The 22,280-nt window shown below is 53.7% G+C and overlaps 2 protein-coding genes across 2 annotated transcripts in view; one reads left to right on the top strand and one right to left on the bottom strand.

Moving 5' to 3' along the window:
- The window catches only part of LOC310751719 (uncharacterized protein), a 950,206-nt gene extending 930,295 nt beyond the window's left edge, over nt 1-19,911 (bottom strand). The window contains exon 1 of the mRNA XM_083591271.1: nt 19,803-19,911. The gene's annotated coding sequence lies outside the window, so the exon portion shown is untranslated. The remainder of the gene's footprint in view (nt 1-19,802) is intronic.
- KIRREL1 (kirre like nephrin family adhesion molecule 1) overlaps nt 8,157-22,280 on the top strand; it is a 109,495-nt gene continuing 95,371 nt past the window's right edge. Inside the window, exon 1 of the mRNA XM_083591110.1 lies at nt 8,157-8,347. Coding sequence (XP_083447236.1) covers nt 8,290-8,347 — 58 coding nt within the window. The 5' untranslated portion in view covers nt 8,157-8,289. The remainder of the gene's footprint in view (nt 8,348-22,280) is intronic.

The raw sequence follows: 22,280 nt of genomic DNA, 5'->3' as shown, positions 1-22,280 counted from the left end.
CCGCCTCTTCGTGACCCCCTGGACCAGAGCATGCCAGGCCCTCCTGTCTCCCACTGCCTCCCTCATGCTGGCAGCTTTGAGAACACTGTCCAACCATCTCGTCCTCTGTCGTCCCCTTCTCCTTGTGCCCTCCATCTTTCCCAACATCAGGGTCTTTTCCAGGGAGTCTTCTCTTCTCATGAGGTGGCCAAAGTCTTGGAGCCTCAGCTTTAGGATCTGTCCTTCCAGTGATCCCTCAGGGCTGATTTCCTTCAGAATGGAGAGGTTTGATCTTCTTGCAGTCCATTGGACTCTCAAGAGTCTCCTCCAGCTCCATAACTCAAAAGCAGCAATTCTTTGGTGATCAGCCTTTTTTATGGTCCAGCTCTCACTTCCATACATCACTACTGGGAAAACCAGAGCTTTAACTATACGGACCTTTGTCGGCAAGGTGATTCCTCTACAGGTGGGCAAAGTGCCCATCACTGTCCCTGGCCTGGGAGGTTCTATAAGTACACAAGCCAGGACTGCTGAATCTTCTCATCTGCCCATCTAGTCCAGCCTCCTGCCCTCACAGTGGTCAAATGTCCTTAAGGTAGACTGCCTCTGGACCTGGAGGCCCCATGAATAGAGCCCGGCTGCTGAAACAGGCCAAAGGGGTTCCGTCTAGTTCAGTGTCCGGTTCTTACAGTGGCCAACCAGTTTGGGAGCCAGTATTTAAGAGCCCTCTCCCCTCCGGCCATTTCAAGCAACTGCTGTTAAGAGATGTCGCTGCCTCCGAACGTGGTCCTGTGAGATGCTCAGCCTACCACGAACGTGGTTGCTGCCCACCCGTCTCCCACGTGGCTGTGTGAACAGGCCCTCGACTGCAGGCTCATCTTCCGTAGAGCAAACCTTTCCGACATCTCTCTTTCCTCCCCTCTCCCCTACCATCTTTCCCTCGAGCAAATTATTCCTGCCTCACCTGTTAACGTAGTTCAACTGACACAGCTAATTGTCTAAAAATAACCCTCTGCTGGTCCCAGATCCGTGTGAAGGAGGCGAGACAGGAAAGGCGAGCGAGACCAGGAGGTCCAGCTTTCCCCAGCGCAAAGTGCGGGAATGCGAGTTTGGCATTCTGGAGCAGCTTTGCTCAAGGACGAAACCAGCAAAACGGGTCGAGGAGTTGATGTTGCTTTTTCGGACAGCTCCTTTGCCAGGAGACCGTGTACTCCATCTGCCGTCTGCGCAAGAAGCCCATTTCTCCGTGAAAGGGGGTGTGAGGTCTCCTGAGTGCCAGATGCGCTTCTTTCTAAACTATATCGAGGGCTACTGACTATAACACTGGCCTTTTTTCTTTGTCACGCTTTTTAAAGTGTGGTTTATTTCAAAGAATCCCAAAATTGCAGAGCTGGAAGGGATCTCCAAGTGTCATCTAGTCCAGCCCTCTGCAATGCAGCGATCCCAGCTACAGAATCCCAGCCGGGTGTTTAGCTGGAGTCTCCTTCTTTGCATTTTGAATCCGCTTGCCTAGCTCCTACTCCCTGGAGCAGCAGAAAACACGCTGGCTCCATCTTCTGTGATTTAGCCTGAAAGAGAAAGCTCATTTCTGGCCAGAAGGCAGCCCCCCTACTTGGCTGTTAATTGATTGACCAATGAATTAAAAAGTTAATTACATGTGCTGGGCAGTGGGAGAACACAAGGGCAGTGGCTGAACAATCTCCTCTTCTTGCCTTCCACCTGCACCACAAAAGCCAGGAGGGTCATAAGAAGGGGACTTAAAAATATCCTAAGTCACTGGTCCCACCCAGCTCAATACTGTCAACACTGAACGGCAGTAGCTCTTCGGGATTTGGGGCTCAGGGGTCTCTCCCAGTCCTACCTGGAGGTGTTGCCTGGGATCAAACCTGCGACCTTCTGCACACCAAGCAGATGCTCTGACCGCCAAGCTGCAGCCCTTCCCTTTATGCTAAAGTAAGATTCCAGTCCTCATGGTGCGCAAGAAATGGCTGCTTTAAACAGAAAGCAGGAAGGTGCCATCTAGTGATTCTGGCCATCCCTGGCTGGCAGAGGCTGCCCAGGATTTCAGACATTTAAAGAATCCCAGGAGTTTATCCGTTGCAGAGCTGTCGTTCCCAGCATCCTGAAAAACTACTTCTCAAGATCTTTCCAGGGGGGTGTTAAGGAGAATGGGATTTGCTGTGTATTCTTTGACATGGGGTTTTTCCTTTGGCCGTAGCTCTCTCATGTGATTGGCTGACTGTGAGTCACATGGGAAAGGCATTCCATTCCGTTGTGACTCTTATTCCAGCAACTGTCATTTTTTAACTGCCTTTTCTGCTCTTCTCTCTCCCTGTGTGTGAGGGAGAATGGCTGAGAGAGAGAGGTGTCTTCAGGATCCTGAGTGCCTGTCAGCATGATCTGCCTGAAGTGACGCAGAAAGAGGAAGATCCCGAAATGTTAACAGGGAGAATCCTGTGCAGGAACAAAGTGAATAAGCATGAGATTGTAGATACGTTATTCTCAGATATATGTTTATGAAAGGAAAGTTATTTGAATATGAGTCTGGACATTGCATATCATATATATGTGTGTAAAACTCCTTGATGTGACATGGGTGTATACACAAACACACACACACAAGGGGAGCCAACGGCTTTCAATGCAGTGTGTTAAAGGTAAAGGGACCCCTGACCATTAGGTCCAGTCGCGGACGACTGCGGTTTCTCATCTCGCTTTAGTGGCCGAGGGAGCCGGCGTACAGCTTCCGGGTCATGTGGCCAGCAGGACTAAGCCGCTTCTGGCAAAACCAGAGCAGTGCACAGAAACGCCGTTTACCTTCCCGCTGGAGTGGTACCTATTTATCTACTTGCACTTTGACGTGCTTTCAAACTGCTAGGTTGGCAGGAGCAGGGACCGAGCAATGGGAGCTCACTCCGTCATGGGGATTTGAACCGCCGACCTTCTTATTGGCAAGTCCTAGGCTCTGTGGTTTAACCCACAGCGCCACCCGCGTCCCTTAGTGTGTGAAAAGGGTGACCCAAATGATCAAAGGAATGGAGCCCCTCTCCTATGAGGAAAGATAGCAAAACTTTGGACTTTTTGGTTTGGAGAAGAGGCAAATCAGAGGAGACATGATAAAAGTTTATAAAATTGTGCCTGGCATGGAGAAAGGGGACAGAGAGAAGTTTTCCTCCCTCTCTCCCAACACTCGAACTGGTGGACATCCATGGAAGCTGGATGTTGGCAGATTCCAGATGGATAAAAGAAAGCCCCTTTTTCACGCAGCACAGGGTTAGACTGCGGAACTCCCTCCCACTGGAGGCAGCCACGGCCACCAACCTGGGTGGCTTTAACAGAGGATCAGGCAGATTCACAGAGGAGGCGGAGAGGGATGCCGGCCACAAGGGCTCTCCGGGTCCCTCCAGAGCATCCCAGGAACTCTAGCCCACCCCTCACAGAGCCGCGACCCCCAGCATCCCTGGCAAACTACGCTTCCCAGGATCCTTCGGGGGGGGGAGAGGGGAGCCGCGCGCTCTCGGGGTGGGGCGTGCGGACGCGAGCGAAGACTCATATTTGCTGCTTTCCGCCAGAGGCCGCCATGCCCCCCTCTGGCCGCCAGAGAGCAGCAGTGAGCTTCCAGAGACCCCTGCGCGTTCCTAACTTCCAGATCAAAGGGAAGGTCAAAGTTTTTGCCCCGTCCAGGGTGGTTTAGCCTAGTGGGCAGGCGGGGGGGGGGGTCGCAGGAGGAGGATTAATCCCCTCTCTGCTCCCCCCTCCCTGCCTCTTCCAAGCCCCCTTCCTGGGGATTTGGCGGGGGGGGGGGATGCAGCCGCGTTGCCATGGAGACCACCGCCTGGGGCAAAGCAGACTAGAGGAGAAATCCAGAATTCTCCCCGCCACCCGCCAGCCAATAGCCGGGGAAGCGAGGCGAGGCGGCGAGACGGGGCAGGAGAGGGTCAGGCGCTTCAGAGAAGACGTCCCTTGCTTTGATGTTTCCTCTTGGGGGGGCGGTTTGCGGAAAATAGCGGGTGGGGGCCCGGAGGAACGTGGCGCAGTGTCGCCTAGTGGTTAGAGCGCCGGGCTGGGACCCAGGAGTCCGGGGTTCAAATCCTCACTGGCCATGAGTGAAGCTGGGGCAGGTCACTGCCTCTCAGCCTGACTTCGGGGTGGGGGGGTCATGGGGATCAGATGGGGAGAACCTCGCCTGGCACCTTGAGCTTCTTGGAGGAAAAGTGGGATATAAATTATATGCCAACCAGCTGGGCGGGTGGCGGGCAGAACTTTGAGATGGGTCCAAACGGAAACACAGGGAAGGGCAGATGCAGGAATCTTGTTGTGTGGTGGGGGGGTTTTGTGGGGAGGGGTCCTCCACTAGTGGGCAGATTCCCTGTGGGAACAGTGCTGACTGGCATGCTGGCCCTCTGCCAACATCAGGGCCCGTTGGCATGGCTCAGATTTGTGGTGGCTTGTTGTACTGAACACCACAACCTGTGTGTGGGTGTGTGCAAGGGGGCAGGTGTCTTTGCACTCAAGGCCTGACTTGGGGGTGGCTCCCTGAAAAAAATACTAAAAACACAATACAGCATCACACACTAAGAACATCCCTGAACAGGGCTACCTTCGGGTGTCTCTTAAAAATCATGTACCTCATTATCTCCTTGACATCTGGCCGTCAAGAAGGCCCTCTGCCTGGCTCCCTGGAACTTCACTTCTTGCAGTGACGGAACCAGTTGAAGACCCTCGAAGGAGGACCTCAGGGTCCAGCTGGGGGTGGGTGGAGATGCTCCTTCAGGGAGACCCACCTTTGGATGAGATAGCTCAGGTAAGAAGGGGGCCACAGTCTCTCTCTCTCTCTCTCTCTCTCTGCTGTTGCCTGTGGGAAGATGCCTTCAACCCTGCAAGGAGAGAAGGGGTGGGCCTTAAAATCTGGCCCTTTCCTCTCCCAGATGTGAGATACTCTGCACAGGCTTTATTATTATTATTATTATTATTATTATTATTATTAATTATTATTTATTTATTTATTTATTTATACCCCGCCCATGTGGCTGGGCTTCCCCAGCCACTCTGGGTGACTTCCAACAAAATATTAATGCATCAAACATTAAAAGCTTCTCTAAACAGGGCTGCTTTCAGATGCCTTCTAAAAGTCTGGTAGTTGTTGTTCTCTTTTTCTCTTTGACATCTGGTGGGAGGGCGTTCCACAGGGCGGGCGCCACCACCGAGAAGGCCCTCTGCCTGGTTCCCTGTACAGTGGTACCTTGGGTTAAGTACTTAATTCGTTCCAGAGGTCTGTTCTTAACCTGAAGCATCACTTCAGCTAATGGGGCCTCCTGCTGCCACCACACCGCTTGAGCACAATTTCTGTTCTCATCCTGAAGCAAAGTTCTTAACCCGAGGTACTATTTCTGGGTTAGCGGAGTCTGTAACCTGAAGCATATGTAACCCGAGGTACCACTGTAACTTGGCTTCTTGCAGCTAGGGAACTGCCAGAAGGCCCTCGGATCTGGACCTCAGTGTCTGGGCAGAAGAATGAGGGTGGAGATGCTCCTTCAGGGATACTGGACAATGATGCTGTCTCCATGTGCACCCCAGTCACCCTCCAGTTGCCTCCAGGAGCTGCGCAGTTCAGAGGTCATCTGGTCCCAGACCCAGGGAAGCCCCTTTGAGGTAAAAACCCAGCGGCAAAGTACCAGAAAGGTTGTGCAGGAACCCCTCTGGGAGGTCAGAGAGAGCGCGAGAGAACTGCCTTTGCAAGGAGTGAAATAAACTTTGAATTGCCTTCAGCTTGAGGAAACCTTTGTCTGTGCCGAATGTCTTAATTCTCTGCCTCCTTCGGCCTCTGGAGGTGATTCAGAGATGCCTGGAGAGTCGTCAAGAGACGCCCATCATCACTAAACGTCTCAGACAGATTTCGGCAACCCAGATGGCGCCTGGACACCCGTCCCCAAATGATCCGGGGAACTCCTGTCTGAAAGCGACACAGGGCTTGAGAACCAGATCCCAGGCGTTTTTTAAATGTGTAGGGGGAGGCGACTTACTCCCAGGAAACTCAGGAATATAACCATGGTTTCTCCCTCCCCCCCTCAAAAAAAGCTCACAAACCTTCTGATCAAGTCACATCAAGGAGCTTTACTCTCAAGTAAATGGGCCTAGGAACCTGGACTTGAACCCCTATGTCCGGTTGCCACCCGCTCCAAGCAAGACAGTGCAGTGTAGTGGTTAGGGTGTTGGGCTAAGATCTGGGAGAGACCCAGGTCCCAACGGCCATGAAGCTCACTGTGGTGACTTTGGGCCAGTCCCTCACCCACCTCACAGGGCTGCTGAGAGGATAAAATGGGTGAGGGGAGAAGTCTGTGGGCCACCTTGAGCTGCTTGGAGGAAAAAGGTAGAGTAGTCATGTAATAGGGACATGGGTGGTGCTGTGGGTTAAACCACAGAGCCTAGGGCTTGCCGATCAGAAGGTCGGCGGTTCGAATCCCCGCGACGGGGTGAGCTCCCGTGGCTCAGTCCCTGCTCCTGCCAACCTAGCAGTTCGAAAGCACCTCAAAGTGCAAGTAGATAAATAGGTACCACTCCAGTGGGAAGGTAAAGGGCGTTTCCGTGCACTGCTCTGGTTCGCCAGAAGCGGCTTAGTCATGCTGGCCACATGACCCAGAAGCTGTACATGGCTGGTCCGCCAATAAAGCGAGATGAGTGCCGCAACCCCAGAATCGGCCACGACTGGACCTAACGGCCAGGGGTCCCTTTACCTTTTCCTTTTAGTCATGGAATAAACAAGCGAACATCAAGAAGGTACTTTGCTCTCAAGTTCTTCATCTTTGGTGATCCCTCGTAGCCAAGTAAGATTGTCTCCATAAACATAGTTCTATCAATGAATCCGTAAGTGACCGCGGAGGCCAGTTCTGGATCCAAATGGCCAGGAAGGCAAACCTTGACCCTTGAAACGTAGGCCTGGTTTTCCTGCTTTGCAAGGACTCCTTCCTGCCAGTCACCAGACTGGTCCTCAGCTGATCCGCACAGGGAGCGCTTTGTGCACAGAGAATTGGACATGCCCCACGCTCCCTGCTGGCAAACATTCAGGCTTACTCGGGAGTAGCTGCCATTGAGATCCATGGGATTTCCTCCCACCCAGGAAGGCAGCTTCCTAGGCTCCTGTTCAAACCAGCCCTTTACTTAGAACCATGAGGACTAGAATTTTACTTCTTTGGAAGAAAGGTGCAGCTCAGCAGGCAGAGTATCTGCTTCCCAGGCAGAAAGCCCCAGATTCCAAGCAGGGAAGGACCACCAGCGCCTCCTGGAACCCAGGCCAGCGGCTGCCAGCCCAAGTCGACCACCCCAGAGGCTGAATTCATCGTCCCTCTGCTCCTTTGCCATCCAGCCACATGGCATCTCCGTGAGGCCGGCCTGGATGACCCTGAGGGTCTCTTCACTTCTGTCATTCTCACATCTGGCGGGCGCCGGGTTGGAGAACACCGCCATCCCCAACAGCCCCATCTGTAAGGCCTACGCCTGAGGAGCCTTTAGAGGTAAAGGTAAAGGGACCCCTGACCGTTAGGTCCAGTCGCGGCCGACTCTGGGGTTGCGGCGCTCATCTCGCTTTACTGGCCGAGGGAGCCGGCGTACAGCTTCCGGGTCATGTGGCCAGCATGACTAAGCCGCTTCTGGCGAACCAGAGCAGCGCACGGAAACGCCGTTTACCTTCCCGCTGGAGTGGTACCTATTTATCTACTTGCACTTTGAGGTGCTTTCGAACTGCTAGGTGGGCAGGAGCAGGGACCAAGCAACAGGAGCTCACCCCGTTGCGGGGATTTGAACCGCCGACCTTCTGATCGGCAAGTCCTAGGCTCTGGTTTAACCCCCAGCGCCACCCGCGTCCCTATGAGGAGCCTTTACACGGGAGTAGATCCGGATCGGGGCCTCCCCTGCCGAGCCGCGTCCCCACGTGCCAGAACTTTGCCCAAGTTGGCCGGAGCAGCGGGTTGCGCCTCGGCGCCTCCTCCGCCCGCTCCTCCCCCGGAGGCCAATCCGGAGCGCCTCTCTCCCTTCCCCCGGCGCTGCCTGCTTCGCTCTCTCCTCCTCCTCCTCCTCCTCCCTCCATCCCAAAGTGGTTCCCGGCGCGCTCCTTCTTCCCTCCCTCCCTCCTCTCTGCCTCCCTCCCTCTCTCCTCCTCCTCCTCCTTCCTCCGCCTTTTGTGCTACCAGGAGAGGCGCCGGAGCCGGAGCGGAGCGGGTCCCCCGCCGGACTTGCTGGTGGCGGCGGCGGAGCTGCTGGGCGGACGACGGAGCCCCGAGCGAGCGACGGACCCCGGCCGGCCCTCCGGGAGCGATGCTGGTCCTGGCCGTGCTGTGGGTCTTCACGGGAGCCGACGCCGCTTTCGCCCAAGGTAAATCCGGAGCCGGATTCGGAGCGGAGAGAGACTTTTCTCTCGCTTGTTTTGCGCCTCGACGGCAGCGCAGAACCGAGGCTGGCTTGTTCCGTTCGTGGCGCGCCGGGGAGAGGCGAGGTTTTTCGCTCCCCTCCTGGAGAAAAAAACTTGGAGGGGGGGAGAGATTTAGGAAAAGTGTGGAGCGGATCCCAGGACACCCCCAGAAAGGAGAGAGGCGTTCCCACGGGTGGTTGTTTTTTGGGGGGGGGTCTGGATTTGCAGTGCTAATCGTGAAAAGGGGGTGCAGTCGGATTGAAATGGGGGGATGAGCGTCGTTGCTTCCGAGGAGGGGAGGGGTTTTTTGGGGGGGGGGCGGAAGGAAGGAAGGAATGAGAGTCGCTCCCGGCCCCGCTTCGGATTAGCAACGGGTGTAAACAGGAGGGGAAACTCCGCCGAAGCTGATGGTTTTTTGGGCGGAGAAGTATTTTAAAAACGGGGGCCCCGATTCTGCGGCCGGGGCGGGAGCGAAACGAGCGTTAAAGGACCCGGGAGGAAAGGGGATCGGGCCTGTTTGGAGGGCGAGGGGGAAGTTAACTGGATGAAGCCCCCCACTCCCCCCCAAAAAAGTAGGGTCGGGATCAGAGCGGTGGATCGGTCCTCTAGGCTCGTGCATCGTGGGCGAGGAAGGCGGCGGATCCAGCCACGTTTTCTCCCGATCCTCCTCGCTCCCTGCTTTGTGGCGTTCGCTCCCAGGCAATCCGCAGCCTTAGAAAGACCGCGTTACTCGCGAGGAAGGAGCCTTGAACTCTGCGTGATTGCGGGGCGGTGGAGGAGATACTGACTCGCGAGTAACCTCCATCCGGAAAGGGAGACGAGCCAGCAGCCCTCCCCACCCCCAAAACAAAGCCCATCTCCCTTCTTCCATCTCACACCCGCCCCACATTTGGAAGCCAAACTCTGGGGGGTTTTTTGGCTGATGTGGGGAAAAAGTTAAGGCCGAAAGGGCTTTAAAGGGTTTCATTTGCGGGTGGGGGGGGCAGAGAGAGAGAGATGGAAAAAGTGAAAGTGACTCGATCAGGGTGCGCGCGGGGGGGGGGCGATGTTTGAGGGATCCCAGTGGGAGGAGGCGGAGGGAAACGTGTTTTTTCCCCTCCCCTTTTCATTTTTTGGAGCCTCCAGGAAAGTTAAAAACATGTCAGGGGGAGGAGATGTGAAGCGGGGGAGAGGGAGAGGGGGGAATAGGTTGGGATGGGGGGGATTTCCCAGGCAACCAAACCTCCCCCCCCGCCGCCTCCCAATCTAGCCGGAGGGGGAGAATTCTTTCCGAGGCGCACGCCGGAAAAGATTTGGTCCTGGGGGGCGCTGTTGGTGTGGAGGATGGACTTGTGGCTCGTTTCAAGCGAGGATGGAGCTGGTCGTGGCCCAAACTTGGGGGGCGGGTGGGGGGCTGGAGAAGAGAGAAAATGAGGGAGGGGGTGGTGAGAGCGCCTGGTGCCGGTTTGGGGGTCGGGGGGCGCTGGGGGGGCAGTTGAATCAGCGCTGATGGCCGTCCCTCCGCCGTCTTCTCTGCAGATTCGGGGTGGGGGGCTGAGCGCCTCGCCGCCCCCAGCCTGGTGGGATGCGGTTGCCAAGGGCTTGTTGGGGGGGGGAGCTTTGCCACTCCCCACAACTCCTGGGGGTGGAAGGGGGGCGTTGTAGTTCAGCAGCATTGGGGGGGCGCGGGTTCCCCACCCCTTTACCCGCCGCATCTATTGCCTTGATATCCCTCCTTTTGTTCTCTGAGCTGAGCATGCCTGGGTCTCCCCCCTCCTCATTTAACCCCCACAACAACCTTGCCAGGTAGGTCAGGCTGAGAAGCATAGAGACTGGGCCCAAATTCGCACCCAGGGCCAAATGGGAAGATGTCTTAGAGTTAGAAGGGGCCACGAGGGTCATCTAGACCAACCCGCGGCAGGGCAGGAATCTTTCACCCAAGCTGGGACTCGAATCCAGAACCCTGAGATTCAGAGTCTCATGCTCTACCAGCTGAGCTGTTATTCCTGGTTCAAGCCCTCTTCCGTCTGGGGCCCTGGTCTGATGCTCTAACCGCTACACCACACTGCCTCTCTATTATATGTGTGTGTTCTGGAGTCTGTTGTGCTTGAACTAGATGGACAGCGGTGGGTGAAACCTTGAAAAGAAAGAGGGAAGGTGCTTGGCTTGCAGAAGGCCAGCAGAGTAGAGCTGAGTGGGGCAGGGGATGTCTGCCTTGGGCCACTTCTGCTGTGGAACGGAGGAAGATGAAGGTTCCTTGTGCAACAGACTAATAGAGCCTCCCCTTTCAGTGGCAGTCTACCCTGCGATGCCTCAAAGGCTGGCAGGATTGGAGGCAAGGTGGCATTTGGCCTGGTGCAGATTTTTGTGTGGTTTTTTTTTTGGGGGGGGGATATGTGGCGACATCCTTGACTTTAGGATAATGAGGACTCTCTCTGGTCCCGGGAAGCCGTCTGTGAGAGGATCACATGGTGCGTGGTTAACCTGTGGAACTCCCTGCTGCAGGAGGCAGTGATGGCTTTGAAAGAGGACTGGATGAATTAATGGAGGAGGAGGAAGAAGGCCATCTTGGGCTATTGTTTGCCCCAGTGGCTATTGTCTGCCTAAACAACTGGAGGCAGCAATGCTCCTGAATGCGCAGCAGTGGAAAGGCGTCCTGAGTTCAGATTCTGGTTGGCCCCTCCTAGATGAGTCATTGCCCTGACCCAGCAGGCTCTCTTTATGGGCTGATACCCTCTTACTCTGAGTAGACCCATTGGAATTAATGGACCTAGCACAGCCATTTCCTTCAATTCCATTGGATGGGGTTCAATGCTAGTCTTACTCCCGAGTAAAGCCCATTAAATTGGAATACACAAATCACTAACTTGGGTCCACTGATTTTGGTGGGTCTACTCTTGAGCAGAGCTGAGCTGTTTGGCTGTGAAAGGGACTCCCAGGGAAGGTGGTGGACTCTCCTTCGCTGGAGGTTTTTAAAGAGGCTGGATGATCATCTTCAGCTGCGGTTCCTGCATTGGGGGGCTGGACTAGAAGACCTTTAGGGATCCCTCGCAACTCCACAATTCTCTGAGTTGGAATGCAACCTGGTAGGTCTACTCATGAGCATGGCTAGCACTGGAGGCAGCCCCGTTATTGCAATATTTCAAGCCCCCAGCTAAAAGGGAAAAAGGTGTCTTCTGATGGGGTGGGGGTCCCAAACTGTGTTTCTCTTTAAAATGCTATAATCTCCCCCCCCAAAAAAAAAACCCCTCTTTTGAAGAAAGCTCTGTGTGTGTGTGTTGGGGAGGGAGAGACTGAATTTGTGTGTGTGTGTGTGTGTGTGTGTGTAGAAATCTCTGGGCCCTTCATTGGCTGAGATCCCACTCAATTTTTGCGTGGGGGGGAGCTGAGTTGTCAAGCTCCTCCCCTCTGTGACCACATTCCTTATAATTAAAAAGAAGGGGGAGGGGGAGGAGCAGCCTCTTTGCATAGCCTGGAGGGGAAAAGGAGAGAAATTGGGATTTTCAAATGCGGGAGGGGATTCGTGGAACCTCAGAACTGGAAGGGACCCCCAGAGCCATCTAGTCCACCCCTCCGCAATGCAGGGAGAGAGGGGGACCTCTCAAACCCCTAGGATTTCTGCTTCTCTCTCCCCACTCACCCCCCCCCCCCACTTCCCTGAGGCCTCCTCCCTTGGGAGGTTTTTCTGAGTTATTCTCTGGGGCTGAGCAGCACGGGAAAGAGAGCTTTCTATTTAAGCCAATTTAAGGAGAGAAGAGGCGGGTGGAGACCGACTGGGGGGGGGGGGAATACTCTGAAATAAAGGCATGTAGAAGAAATTGTGTTAATCGGGGAGGTTCCAGAGGGATGGATGTCAATTTGTGTGTAATTCTCTCTTTTTTGCTTCCATGGGGTGGTTGGCCCCACCATGCTGATGAACCCCGGCCCTTGTTTAGGCGCAGGGCATGATCCACTCTTGACCATGCAGAAGTAGCTATGGATTACATACACCAGATATAATCCAGGTGGGAGTTCCTCCCCCTTGGCGGCCCAGATGCTGTGAGACTACAATTCCCATCGTCCTGCGTCAGTTCAGTTGTCGTGGGTGATGGGAGTTGTAGTCCAAGGATGTCCCAGGTGTTAGAGGGAAGGATGTGGGGGGAGATATCTGGGGGTGTGAGGCAGGGCTGGGGTGTGACTCTGCGGCCGATCACCTGCCTGGCATGCAGAAGGGCAGAACTTTCCCTGTGATTATACAGTGGTACCTCGGGTTACAGACGCTTCAGGTTACAGACTCCGCTAACCCAGAAATAGTGCTTCAGCTTAAGAACTTTGCTTCAGGATGAGAACAGAAATCGTGCTCTGGTGTAGCAGCGGCAGCAGGAGGCCCCATTAGCTAAAGTGGTGCTTCAGGTTAAGAACGGACCTCCGGAGTGAATTAAGTACTTAACCCGAGGTACCACTGTAATGAAATGATTTTAGATGCTGTATTATTTTACTGTTGTTACCTGCTCTGAGCCCGGCTTCGGCTGGGGAGGGAGGGATATAAATAATATCATATTATTATTATTATTATTATTATTATTATTATTATTATTATCATCATCATCATCATCATCATCATCATCATCATCACAAGGACTTGAGGGAAGGCCCATAGCACCTGCGCTGCATGCAGAAGGTCTCCCGCATCTCGGGGGGGGGGCGCTTGCCTGAAATCCTGGAGAGCCGTGGCTGCCAGTCAGTGCAGGCAGACGGAGGCCCTGACTTGGGGAGAAGGCAGCTCCCTATGTGGGAGGGCTGGAGCTCAGTGGTTAGAGCACCTGCGCTGCGTGCAGAAGGTGCCAGGTCCCACCCCAGGCGCATCTCTGGAATATCAAAGGAGCTGTGCATGTATTGAAATTACCCTGAGGAATGAGAGAGTGTTTACTGGGGGGGGGGCAGATACGGCTGAGGCTGAGCGGGCGGCTGGGCGCTAGCTTGTGTGGCGAGGCTGGATGAGCCTCATCACTCTTCATTTCTCGCTAAATAATTTTCTGTATTTTATCTAAATGAAAGTCATTCTTCTTCCCCCTCCCCCCGTCCCCCCACCCCACCCTCTTTCAATCTCCTGCAGGGCTTCTCCCCACAATGGTGTGTCACAAATTGAAATATTCATTCATTTTCCGAGGCCTTTTCTCTCTCTCTCTCTCTCTGTCCGCATGGATTATTTTTCATTTTCTCCTCTCTTTTTTTTCAGGGGGAAGGATGGGGGAAATTTAAAACGGAAAAGATTTAAGATAATTTTGTGTGTGTGTGTGTGTGTGTGGAAAGGAGGGAGACCATTGAAAACAGAGCAAAACTCTATCTCTTTTTACAGGGGTTCAGTAAACACCCCCAATGCTATCCCATGTTGCAACCCGGGGATATCAGATGGGGTCAGCTCTTCTGCTAGATAGCAGGGTTGCCAACTTTTGGCGCTCCGCTCCTTGGCCTTTTCACAGCAGCCAGGCGCTCGGAAATTTAGGAGGCAGAAACTTCCACCTCCTCCCCTAACATCCCTTTATCTCTCCTTGGCAAAGCAAAGTTAAGCTGTTAACTGCAGAGGAGCAAGGGCAGAAAAAAATGTTGGCAACCCTGCTATAGAGGCGAACGCTTTCCAGGATTAACATGGCGGAGGGTCTTGGACGGAGATGAGAAGGTTGGTTTTGATAGCACGCTCTTTCTCCATGGCGTATGGAAGCGTTTGCTTCTTGCCTGGTCACCTGCAATGAATTGGAATAGTTTCTAGGCGACCAAGCAGTGGTGATCACGGAATCACAGAATTCTAGATTTGGAAGGGATCACGAGGGTCATCTAGCCCACCCCACTGCAAAGCAGGAATCTTTCACAAGCCTGGGATTACGGGTCTCGTGCTCCACCGACTGAGCTATCCCACTTGCTATAACTGCGGAGAATTGACGGGTGGTTGGCATTGATTTATATATCATTTCATTCATTTATTCCGTAAAATTTAATGAATACAGTCATACCTCTTGTTATGTTTGCTTCAGGTTAAATCTTTTCAGGTTGCGTCCCGTGGCGACCCGGAAGTACCGGAAAGGGTTACTTCCGGGTTTTGCCGCTCGCGCATGCACAGGCGCTCAAAATGGTGGCATGCGCAGAAGCGGCGAATTGTGACCCACAGACACGGGTTGCATTCTGCTCATGTTGCGAACGAGGCTCCGGAACGGATCCCGTTCGCAACCAGAGGTACCACTGTACTTGATTGTAAAACACATACACACAACCTCTGGGCAGATTTAGGTGCTTCTCAGAATTCCAAACCAGAGGACTGGACAAATTCAAGAACACGGCTATTGAGGGCCACTGCTAGCCACAATGGCTATGTCCTGCCTCCATAGTGAAGAGGAAGCAATGTTTCTGGAAGCTACAGGAGACAAGAGGGTTGCTCTCGTGCTCGGATCCTGCTGCAAGTTTCCCTAAAGAGGCATCTGTGGTCGGCCCCTGCGAGGACGGAAGGCTGGACTAGACAGGCCCCCTTTGGCCTGATCCAGCAGCCAGGATCTTCTGTTGTCCTTAGGGAACCTCCAGCTCCAGAGACAGTCTATCTGCATTCCCAAGTTCTTTGAGTGAGTGAGGACAGGAGGCTGGACTAGACAGGCCCCCTTTGGCCTGATCCTGTGGGCTCTCCTCACATTCTGACGTCCCCGTAGCGAGGAAGCCTCTCTCGCTGCCGCCGCTCTGAGGTTTTCCTGCCCACCTCCTGTAAGAAGCGGCGTAAATATTGTGAGTGGCACTCGGGAGATAATAGCAGTCTGACTGCAAATTGATTAGTGCTGTGTGGAAACTGCCAGCCTGGGCTGCCCACGCAGACCGCCTGCCACTTACCTGCCAGGTTCACTCGGAGGGAACAGACGGAGGCGGGGGGGGGGGCTGGCATGCAGAACGCAGGGGGGGGGAGAGAATGGGTGCGGAGGAGCAGCAAAGGACTTTGGTAACATGGCGCCCGGAGCGAGGACTAAATTTTGAGCTCCTCCACCTCAACTATTATTTTCACAGTAATTGGTACAGTTGCTTTTTATGCATCTTCTCAGTCGGTATCCATATAAAACAGGTATTATTATTATTATTATTATTATTATTATTATTATTATTATTATTATTATTTTGCACCCAGTTATTATTAGCCTGCACCACCCTAAATCTGGAGCTGGCGGGGAGATGGATTAAAGCCCTCCTCCCGTGGGGAGAGGGAGGAGCTCAGCTCCCTAGAGACCAGGGAGTTGCGTGGAAATGCAGACATCTGTGGCTGTACTTTGTGCATTGCTGGAACCCCATTGCTGTCTCTAACCATTGGCCCTGCTAGCCAGGGCTGGCTGGAGGAACAGCCTCTGGAGGGTGTCATTTTTGCTGCGCCTGCTTTAGGGTCCTGGTCAGGCGTGGGGCGCCCTCCCCGCTAGTCCCATCATCACCCCGACCACTGGTCATGCTGGCTTATTTATTTATCACAGAGATAGCCCAGCTTTTTCTCCCTGGCAGTTAAGGGGTGTCATTCATGGTTCTTCCTCCGCTTATTTAATCCCCACAACGACAGCCCTGTGAGGTAGGCTGAGAGGCAGGCGCTTCAGGGAAGTTTTTAATGTGTGACATTTTTAATCTTTATTGGAAGCTGCCCAGAGTGGCTGGGGAAGCCCAGCCAGATGGGCGGGGTACAGATAATAAATTATTATTATTATTATTATTATTATTATTATTATTATTATTCATGGCTGAGTAGGGAGGTTCGAAGGCTCCTCTCTCCTGGGCCCTCGTCTGACCCTCTAACTACTGCAGCACACAGCTCAAGCCTTACTTGAGAATAGCTTAGGAACATAGGGACCTGCCAAAGTTCATTCTTTCTTCACGATCATGAGGACTTGAAACTTGCATCCTTTAAAAGAATGGATTAAAATTAATAGAAGGCTGAGAAGGTGATTAAAGAAGAAGAATGAAGTGGCGACATCAGGAAGCAATGGACATATGTTTGTAGCAGGCGCGGGAAACCTCATTATTATTTTTTAATTGTATTAAATTTAGATAATTTGGATCGATTTGTTAAAATTTGGAAAACTAATAGAAATTGATATATATAAAAGAAACTTGCATCCTTTTAGAAGAAGGCCAGTCACTCGTTGGCAGATGGTCCCAGCTTCACTTGCCAGTGGCCTCTTCCGGAGGGACTGGGAACGCCCCTGCCGGCAACCCTAGAGAGCTGAGGCTGCCAGCCAGTGTAGGCAACATTGCAGTTACCCCTGCACCCGCCCACCTGCTCCTGGGCTCCCTTTCCAGAGCCGGCACTCTGCCCCGCAATCACTGGCGCGGGGGTGGGCGGTGCCCCTGAGCTCGTGCAGAGTGCCACTGCCTCTTTTCACTGCCTCCCTTTGTGTCAAGGGAAGGGCTCCGAGATTGAAGGGCGCGTTTTCGGTGCGTTTCCTCCTCTGCCGACCTCTGGAGAGGAGCCCAAGGTTGGCGCTGCCTGCTGACGGGAGAGGAAAGGGCAGGCAGGCAGCCTCCCCAGCCGCCCGTCTCGGCTTGTCTCCCGAATCTCCCTTTCCGCCCATCTCCGGCTGCCATGGCTGTCTATCAATCAGACTCGCACTCGCCTCCCGCTCTCCTTCCAAGTCAAAACGGATCCTGCGGAGGATGGCTCTCCCCCCGGGACTCTCCTCGCACTCGTCTCCACGGTCTTTGGGCAGGCCTGCGTTGGAGGGGGCAGCCCAAGTCTTTTGAGGTGGGGAGGGGAGGCTCTCCTTCACCGGGGGGGGGGGGGAGTGTGTGGGAACTTTCTAGAATGTGTCGAATCCCAGAACGGTCAGACTGGAAGGGACCTCAAAGGTCATCCAGCCCAACCGCCTGCAATGCAGCCTCGGCCGAGATTTCCAGTAGAAGCTGAAGTGGGCAAGAGCGCCTCTGAGTGAAGTGCAGAGTGCCAAGTTGGTTCTGGTCCTAGGCCCTCCGCTGTGGCTCCTGGAGGCTGGAAGCTCTGGAGTGCCTCTACTCTAAATCCAGGTGTTGCTGCACCCCTTTCCATCTCTGCAGGGGGTTGGGCTAAATAATAATAATAATAATAATAATAATTATTATTATTATTATTATTATTATTATTATTATTATTATTATTATTACTGTATTATTATTTGTACCCCGCCCATCTGGCTGGGTTTCCCCAGCCACTCTGGGCAGCTTCCAACAGAACACTAAAATACAATAACCTATTAAACATGAAAAGCTTCCCTAAACAGGGCTGCCTTCAGATGTCTTCTAAAAGTCTGGTAGTTGTTCTTCTCTTTGACATCTGCTGGGAGGGCCTTCCACAGGGCGGGCGCCACCACTGAGAAGGCCCTCTGCCTGGTTCCCTGTAACTTGGCTTCTCACAGCGAGGGAACCGCCAGAAGTCCTCAGATTTGGACCTCAGTGTCCAGGCTGCATGATGGGGGTGGAGATGCTCCTTCAAATATACTGGACCGAGGCCGTTTAGGGCTTTCAAGGTCAGCACCAACAATTTGAATTGTGCTCAGAAACATACTGGGGGTTTCTTCCAACTCTACAATTCCATGATTCTACGTTAGGGAAAATGGCTTTGCAAACAATGTGCATGTTAGGCAAAGTTACATTATTGATGATAATGATGATGATGATGATGATGATGCAATAAGCGTATACTAGGATAAATTTGCAATGCGACGCTGGTGCATTTTCACAGGGAAAATTCTTTAGAACTCCCAAATGATGTCCAGAACTTAAGAGTGTTGAGACAAGATCCTCAAAGGTCCAGATCTGCCACCCAATCTGCAAACCAGGGCTGCTGTGTGGCTGCAGGGGCTCTTTCTCCCCCCCCCCCCACGCTGGGCTCCGAAATGAGACACCTGAGACGCAGAGGGGCTGGTGGGTGCTGGCCAGGTGAGCGGATTCCTCTGGAAGGCACCCGGATCCTGCAGCCTTTCCTCTGATTAATCCAGCTGTGTCAACAGGTCCCCGAGGCTGGGGGATGACGTGTGTGGCCCTTTGGGCGCTGGCTGCCTCGTGAGTCACTGCGCGTGTTGTCTGGCAAGCCGTCTAAGGGCGGGACACAACCGCTGAGACTTAGCAAGCCTCGGGCCAGGCATTGCTTGCCAGCCCCACCTGCTGTGGGGAGGGGGGAAAGCACACACACACCCCCGAGCTCCCTGGAGAAAAAGGTGGGATATAAATGCAAGAAATAAATAATATTGTAATAAATGAGCAGACTACTAGATGGGGGGCAGCAAAGTACTCTGGGGAGAGGCGGGCACCTCTGCACATGCGCATGGGCACTCTTGTTTTGTGTGCCTGGCAGGGGCAAGGAGGGTCCTAGGTTCAGGGGGGATCTTGAACTGTGCTTGTGTGAGGGTTGGAGCACCTCCTGCCCGATCACTGGAGGAATTCTCTGTGTGGCAATGAAAATTTGGGGGGCCATATCCCAGTGTGGAGGGACGCGGGTGGCGCTGTGAATTAAATCACAGAGTCTAGGGCTTGCCGATCAGAAGGTTGGCAGTTCGAATCCCTGCAATGGGGTGAGCTCCCGTTGCTCAGTCCCTGCTCCTGCCAACCTACCAGTTCGAAAGCACATCAAATTGCAAGTAGATAAATAGGTACCGCTCTGGCGGGAAGGTAAACGGCTTTCCTTGCGCTGCTCTGGTTCGCCAGAAGCGGCTTAGTCCTGCTGGCCACATGACCCGGAAGCTGTACGCCGGCTCCCTCGGCCAATAAAGCGAGATGAGCGCCGCAACCCCAGAGTCGGCCACGACTGGACCTAATGGTCAGGGGTCCCTATACCTTTATCCCAGTGTGTGGGGGGGGGAGCAGAGGCTGAAGTGAGTGGAGCAGCAGGGCTGGTTCTTGCCTTTGCACAACAAAGTGAGATTCCACCAGAGGTTCCTACAGTCCACCCAGGCAAGCGGCTGTGATTGCTGCCATTGCAGGTAGTTAGACTAGATGACTCTGGGGGTCCCTTCCAACTCTACGTTTCTGAGCATGATTGCAGTTCCAAGAATGTGAAGGGCGTGTGGGAAAGGGCCTGTGTCCTTCGGGAGGGTGTGTAGCCTGGGACTGGGCGAAGTGCGAAGGTCCAGAGAGTCTGTACTGAGATAGCTCTGGGTTCTAGATTTGCTCTTGCCATACCCCTGCGAGGTGGGCCATGGGGGGCCCCGTTTTGCAGGCAGAAGACTTGGCAAAGGCTAAAGAACCTTTTAATGAGGGTGAAAGAGGAGAGCGCAAAATAAGGTCTGAAGCTCAACATCAAAAAAACGAAGATCATGGCCACTGGTCCCATCACCTCCTGGCAAATAGAAGGGGAAGAAATGGAGGCAGTGAGAGATTTTACTTTCTTGGGCTCCATGATCACTGCAGATGGTGACAGCAGTCACGAAATTAAAAGACGCCTGCTCCTTGGGAGAAAGGCGATGGCAAACCTAGAGATCACCTTGCCAACAAAGGTCCGTATAGTTAAAGCTCTGGTTTTCCCAGTAGTGATGTATGGAAGTGAGAGCTGGACCATCAAGAAGGCTGATCACCAAAGAATGGATGCTTTTGAATTCTGGTGCTGGAGGAGACTCTTGAGAGTCCCATGGACTGCAAGAAGATCAAACCTCTCCATTCAGAAGGAAATCAGCCCTGAGGGATCACTGGAAGGACAGATCCTGAAGCTGAGGCTCTGAGACTTTGGCCACCTCAGGAGAAGAGAAGACTCCCTGGAAAAGACCCTGATGTTGGGAGAGATGGAGGGCACAAGGAGAAGGGGACGACGGAGGACGAGATGGTTGGACAGTGTTCTCGAAGCTACCAGCATGAGTTTGACCAAACTGCGGGAGGCAGTGGAAGACAGGAGTGCCTGGCGTGCTCTGGTCCAGGGGGTCACGAAAAGTCGGACACGACTAAACAACAACAACACCACTCCTGTGGGGCCTCAACAGTGGGGCGTGCTGGGGGTGCTCTGACCGTCTCCAAAATGGCAGCCTAGGTGTCCCCCCCCCCCCCGTCCGTCCAATGGTGTGTTGATGGCAGATTCCTTTCCTCTCCATCTCACGCCAGGCTGAGTGGAGCCATTGTTGCAGCTCAGCCACCCGTGGCAGCGAGAATCAAGGGGTGAGCTGGGGCTGCAGGAAGAGGCTGCCTTGTGGGGGGGAGGGGGCTGCCCAGGGAGGTGAGCAAAGGGAGCCTCCTTGCATTCCTTTGGGGGTGCATTGCAAACAGTGGGGGGAGGCGGCAAAGAGCAGGACGTGTTTGTAGGATAAAGGGGGGGGAACTGAGTGCGATCACAAGCCAAAATAAAAGCATCTTCTCCCCTGCCAGGCCCAAGTAGAAGGCCAGCTTGGGTCTATTCATTTCAGTGGGTCTACTCTAAGGAGCTATACCTTAGAATCGTAGGGTTGCAGTGTTGGAGAGGACCCTGAGGGGCAGTTGAGAAAGGAGATTGTAGAGCTTGAAAAGTTTCAGGGCAAAGTCATCCAGGGGGCGGAGCGACTCCCCAGTGACTTTTAGTTTAGAGAAAAGGCAAGTAAGAAGCGAGAGGATAGAAGTTTATAAAACAATGTGTGGCACAGTGGAAACGGGCAGAGAGAAGCTTTTCCTCCTGCCTCCTAACACTAGAATCCATTGAAGGTGAATGCTGGGAGATTTAGGACAGATGAAAGGAAGTCTTTCTTCATTCTGCACAGAATTAAACTGCGGAACTCTCTGCCACAGGAGGCAGGAATGGCCACCAGCTTGGATGCTTTAAAAGAGGATTAGGCCAATTCACAGAGGAGGAGAGCTCCACAGTTGGAAGCAGTTTCTGGAAGCCAGAGGAGGGGAGAGTTGCTCTTGGGCTCGGATCCAGCTTGCAAGCTTCCCTTAGGGCATCTGGTCGGCCACTGTGATGGGTCCACTTTGGCCCGACTGGCAGACTCTAGCGTCTGCCACCTTCCGAGGGAGTCTGCTCAGGGGGCATGTCCAGGGAAGCTTGGACATGTGTGTTCGGATGAGAAGCCTGGGCAGGTTTTTCGGTTGTGGATTAAGAGTCATGACTGAGGGGATTTTGCCAACCTGATTCCCTTCTTTGTACTCCAGCTCCCATCAGCCGCAGTCCAACCCAGCCCAACCCCAGTTCCAAATTCTCTTGCCTTCCACTTATTAAAGGCTCTTCCATCCTCCTTTTCTCCTGGCAATGCCCAGAGCGGTTAGCCAAGGAACTCCATCCTCTGTGCGAAGTGTAATGAGCTGATGCAACTTGCTGGCCGCCCAACATTGGGCACCAGCCAGTGGTTTAGATGGGCTTTTCGATTCAGGCAAGAGGGGAGGCCCATTAGCTTTGCTAGCTAAGCAGAGCTTCTGTGTCCAGAGGCAGTCTACCTTGGAATGCCAGTCTCTGGGAAGGGGCTGTTCCCATCACCCTCCTGCCCTGGTCTTCCACTTCCCAGGGGCTCTTGGTTGGTCCCCTGTGGGATTTGGGGTGCAGGGGACTTCTGGGGGCAGGTCTCTGACGGAGCGTGACTTCTTTTTTGGGAACCCCAAAATCCTTGCTTATGTGGTTATGTAAGTGAGAGAGAACTGGAATGCGGGTGGCGCTGTGGGTTAAACCACAGAGCCTAGGACTTGCCGATCAGAAGGTTGGCGGTTTGAATCCCGGTGAGCTCCCGTTGCTCGGTCCCTGCTCCTGCCAACCTAGCAGTTTGAAAGCACGTCAAAGTGCAAGTAGATAAATAGGTACCACTCCGGCGGGAAGGTAAACGGCGTTTCCGTGCACTGCTCTGGTTCGCCAGAAGAGGCTTAGTCCTGCTGGCCACATGACCCAGAAGCTGTACGCCAGCTCCCTCGGCCAATAAAGCGAGATGAGCGCAGCAACCCCAGAGTCGGCCACGACTGGACCTAATGGTCAGGGGTCCCTTTACCTTTAAGTGAGAGAGAAGAGGGTGGTGTGTCC

Source organism: Podarcis filfolensis (assembly GCF_964270895.1).
Source record: "Podarcis filfolensis genome assembly, chromosome: 16".
In the NCBI taxonomy this organism is placed as follows: domain Eukaryota; kingdom Metazoa; phylum Chordata; class Lepidosauria; order Squamata; family Lacertidae; genus Podarcis; species Podarcis filfolensis.
This window is presented reverse-complemented; position numbering and strand designations above follow the sequence as displayed.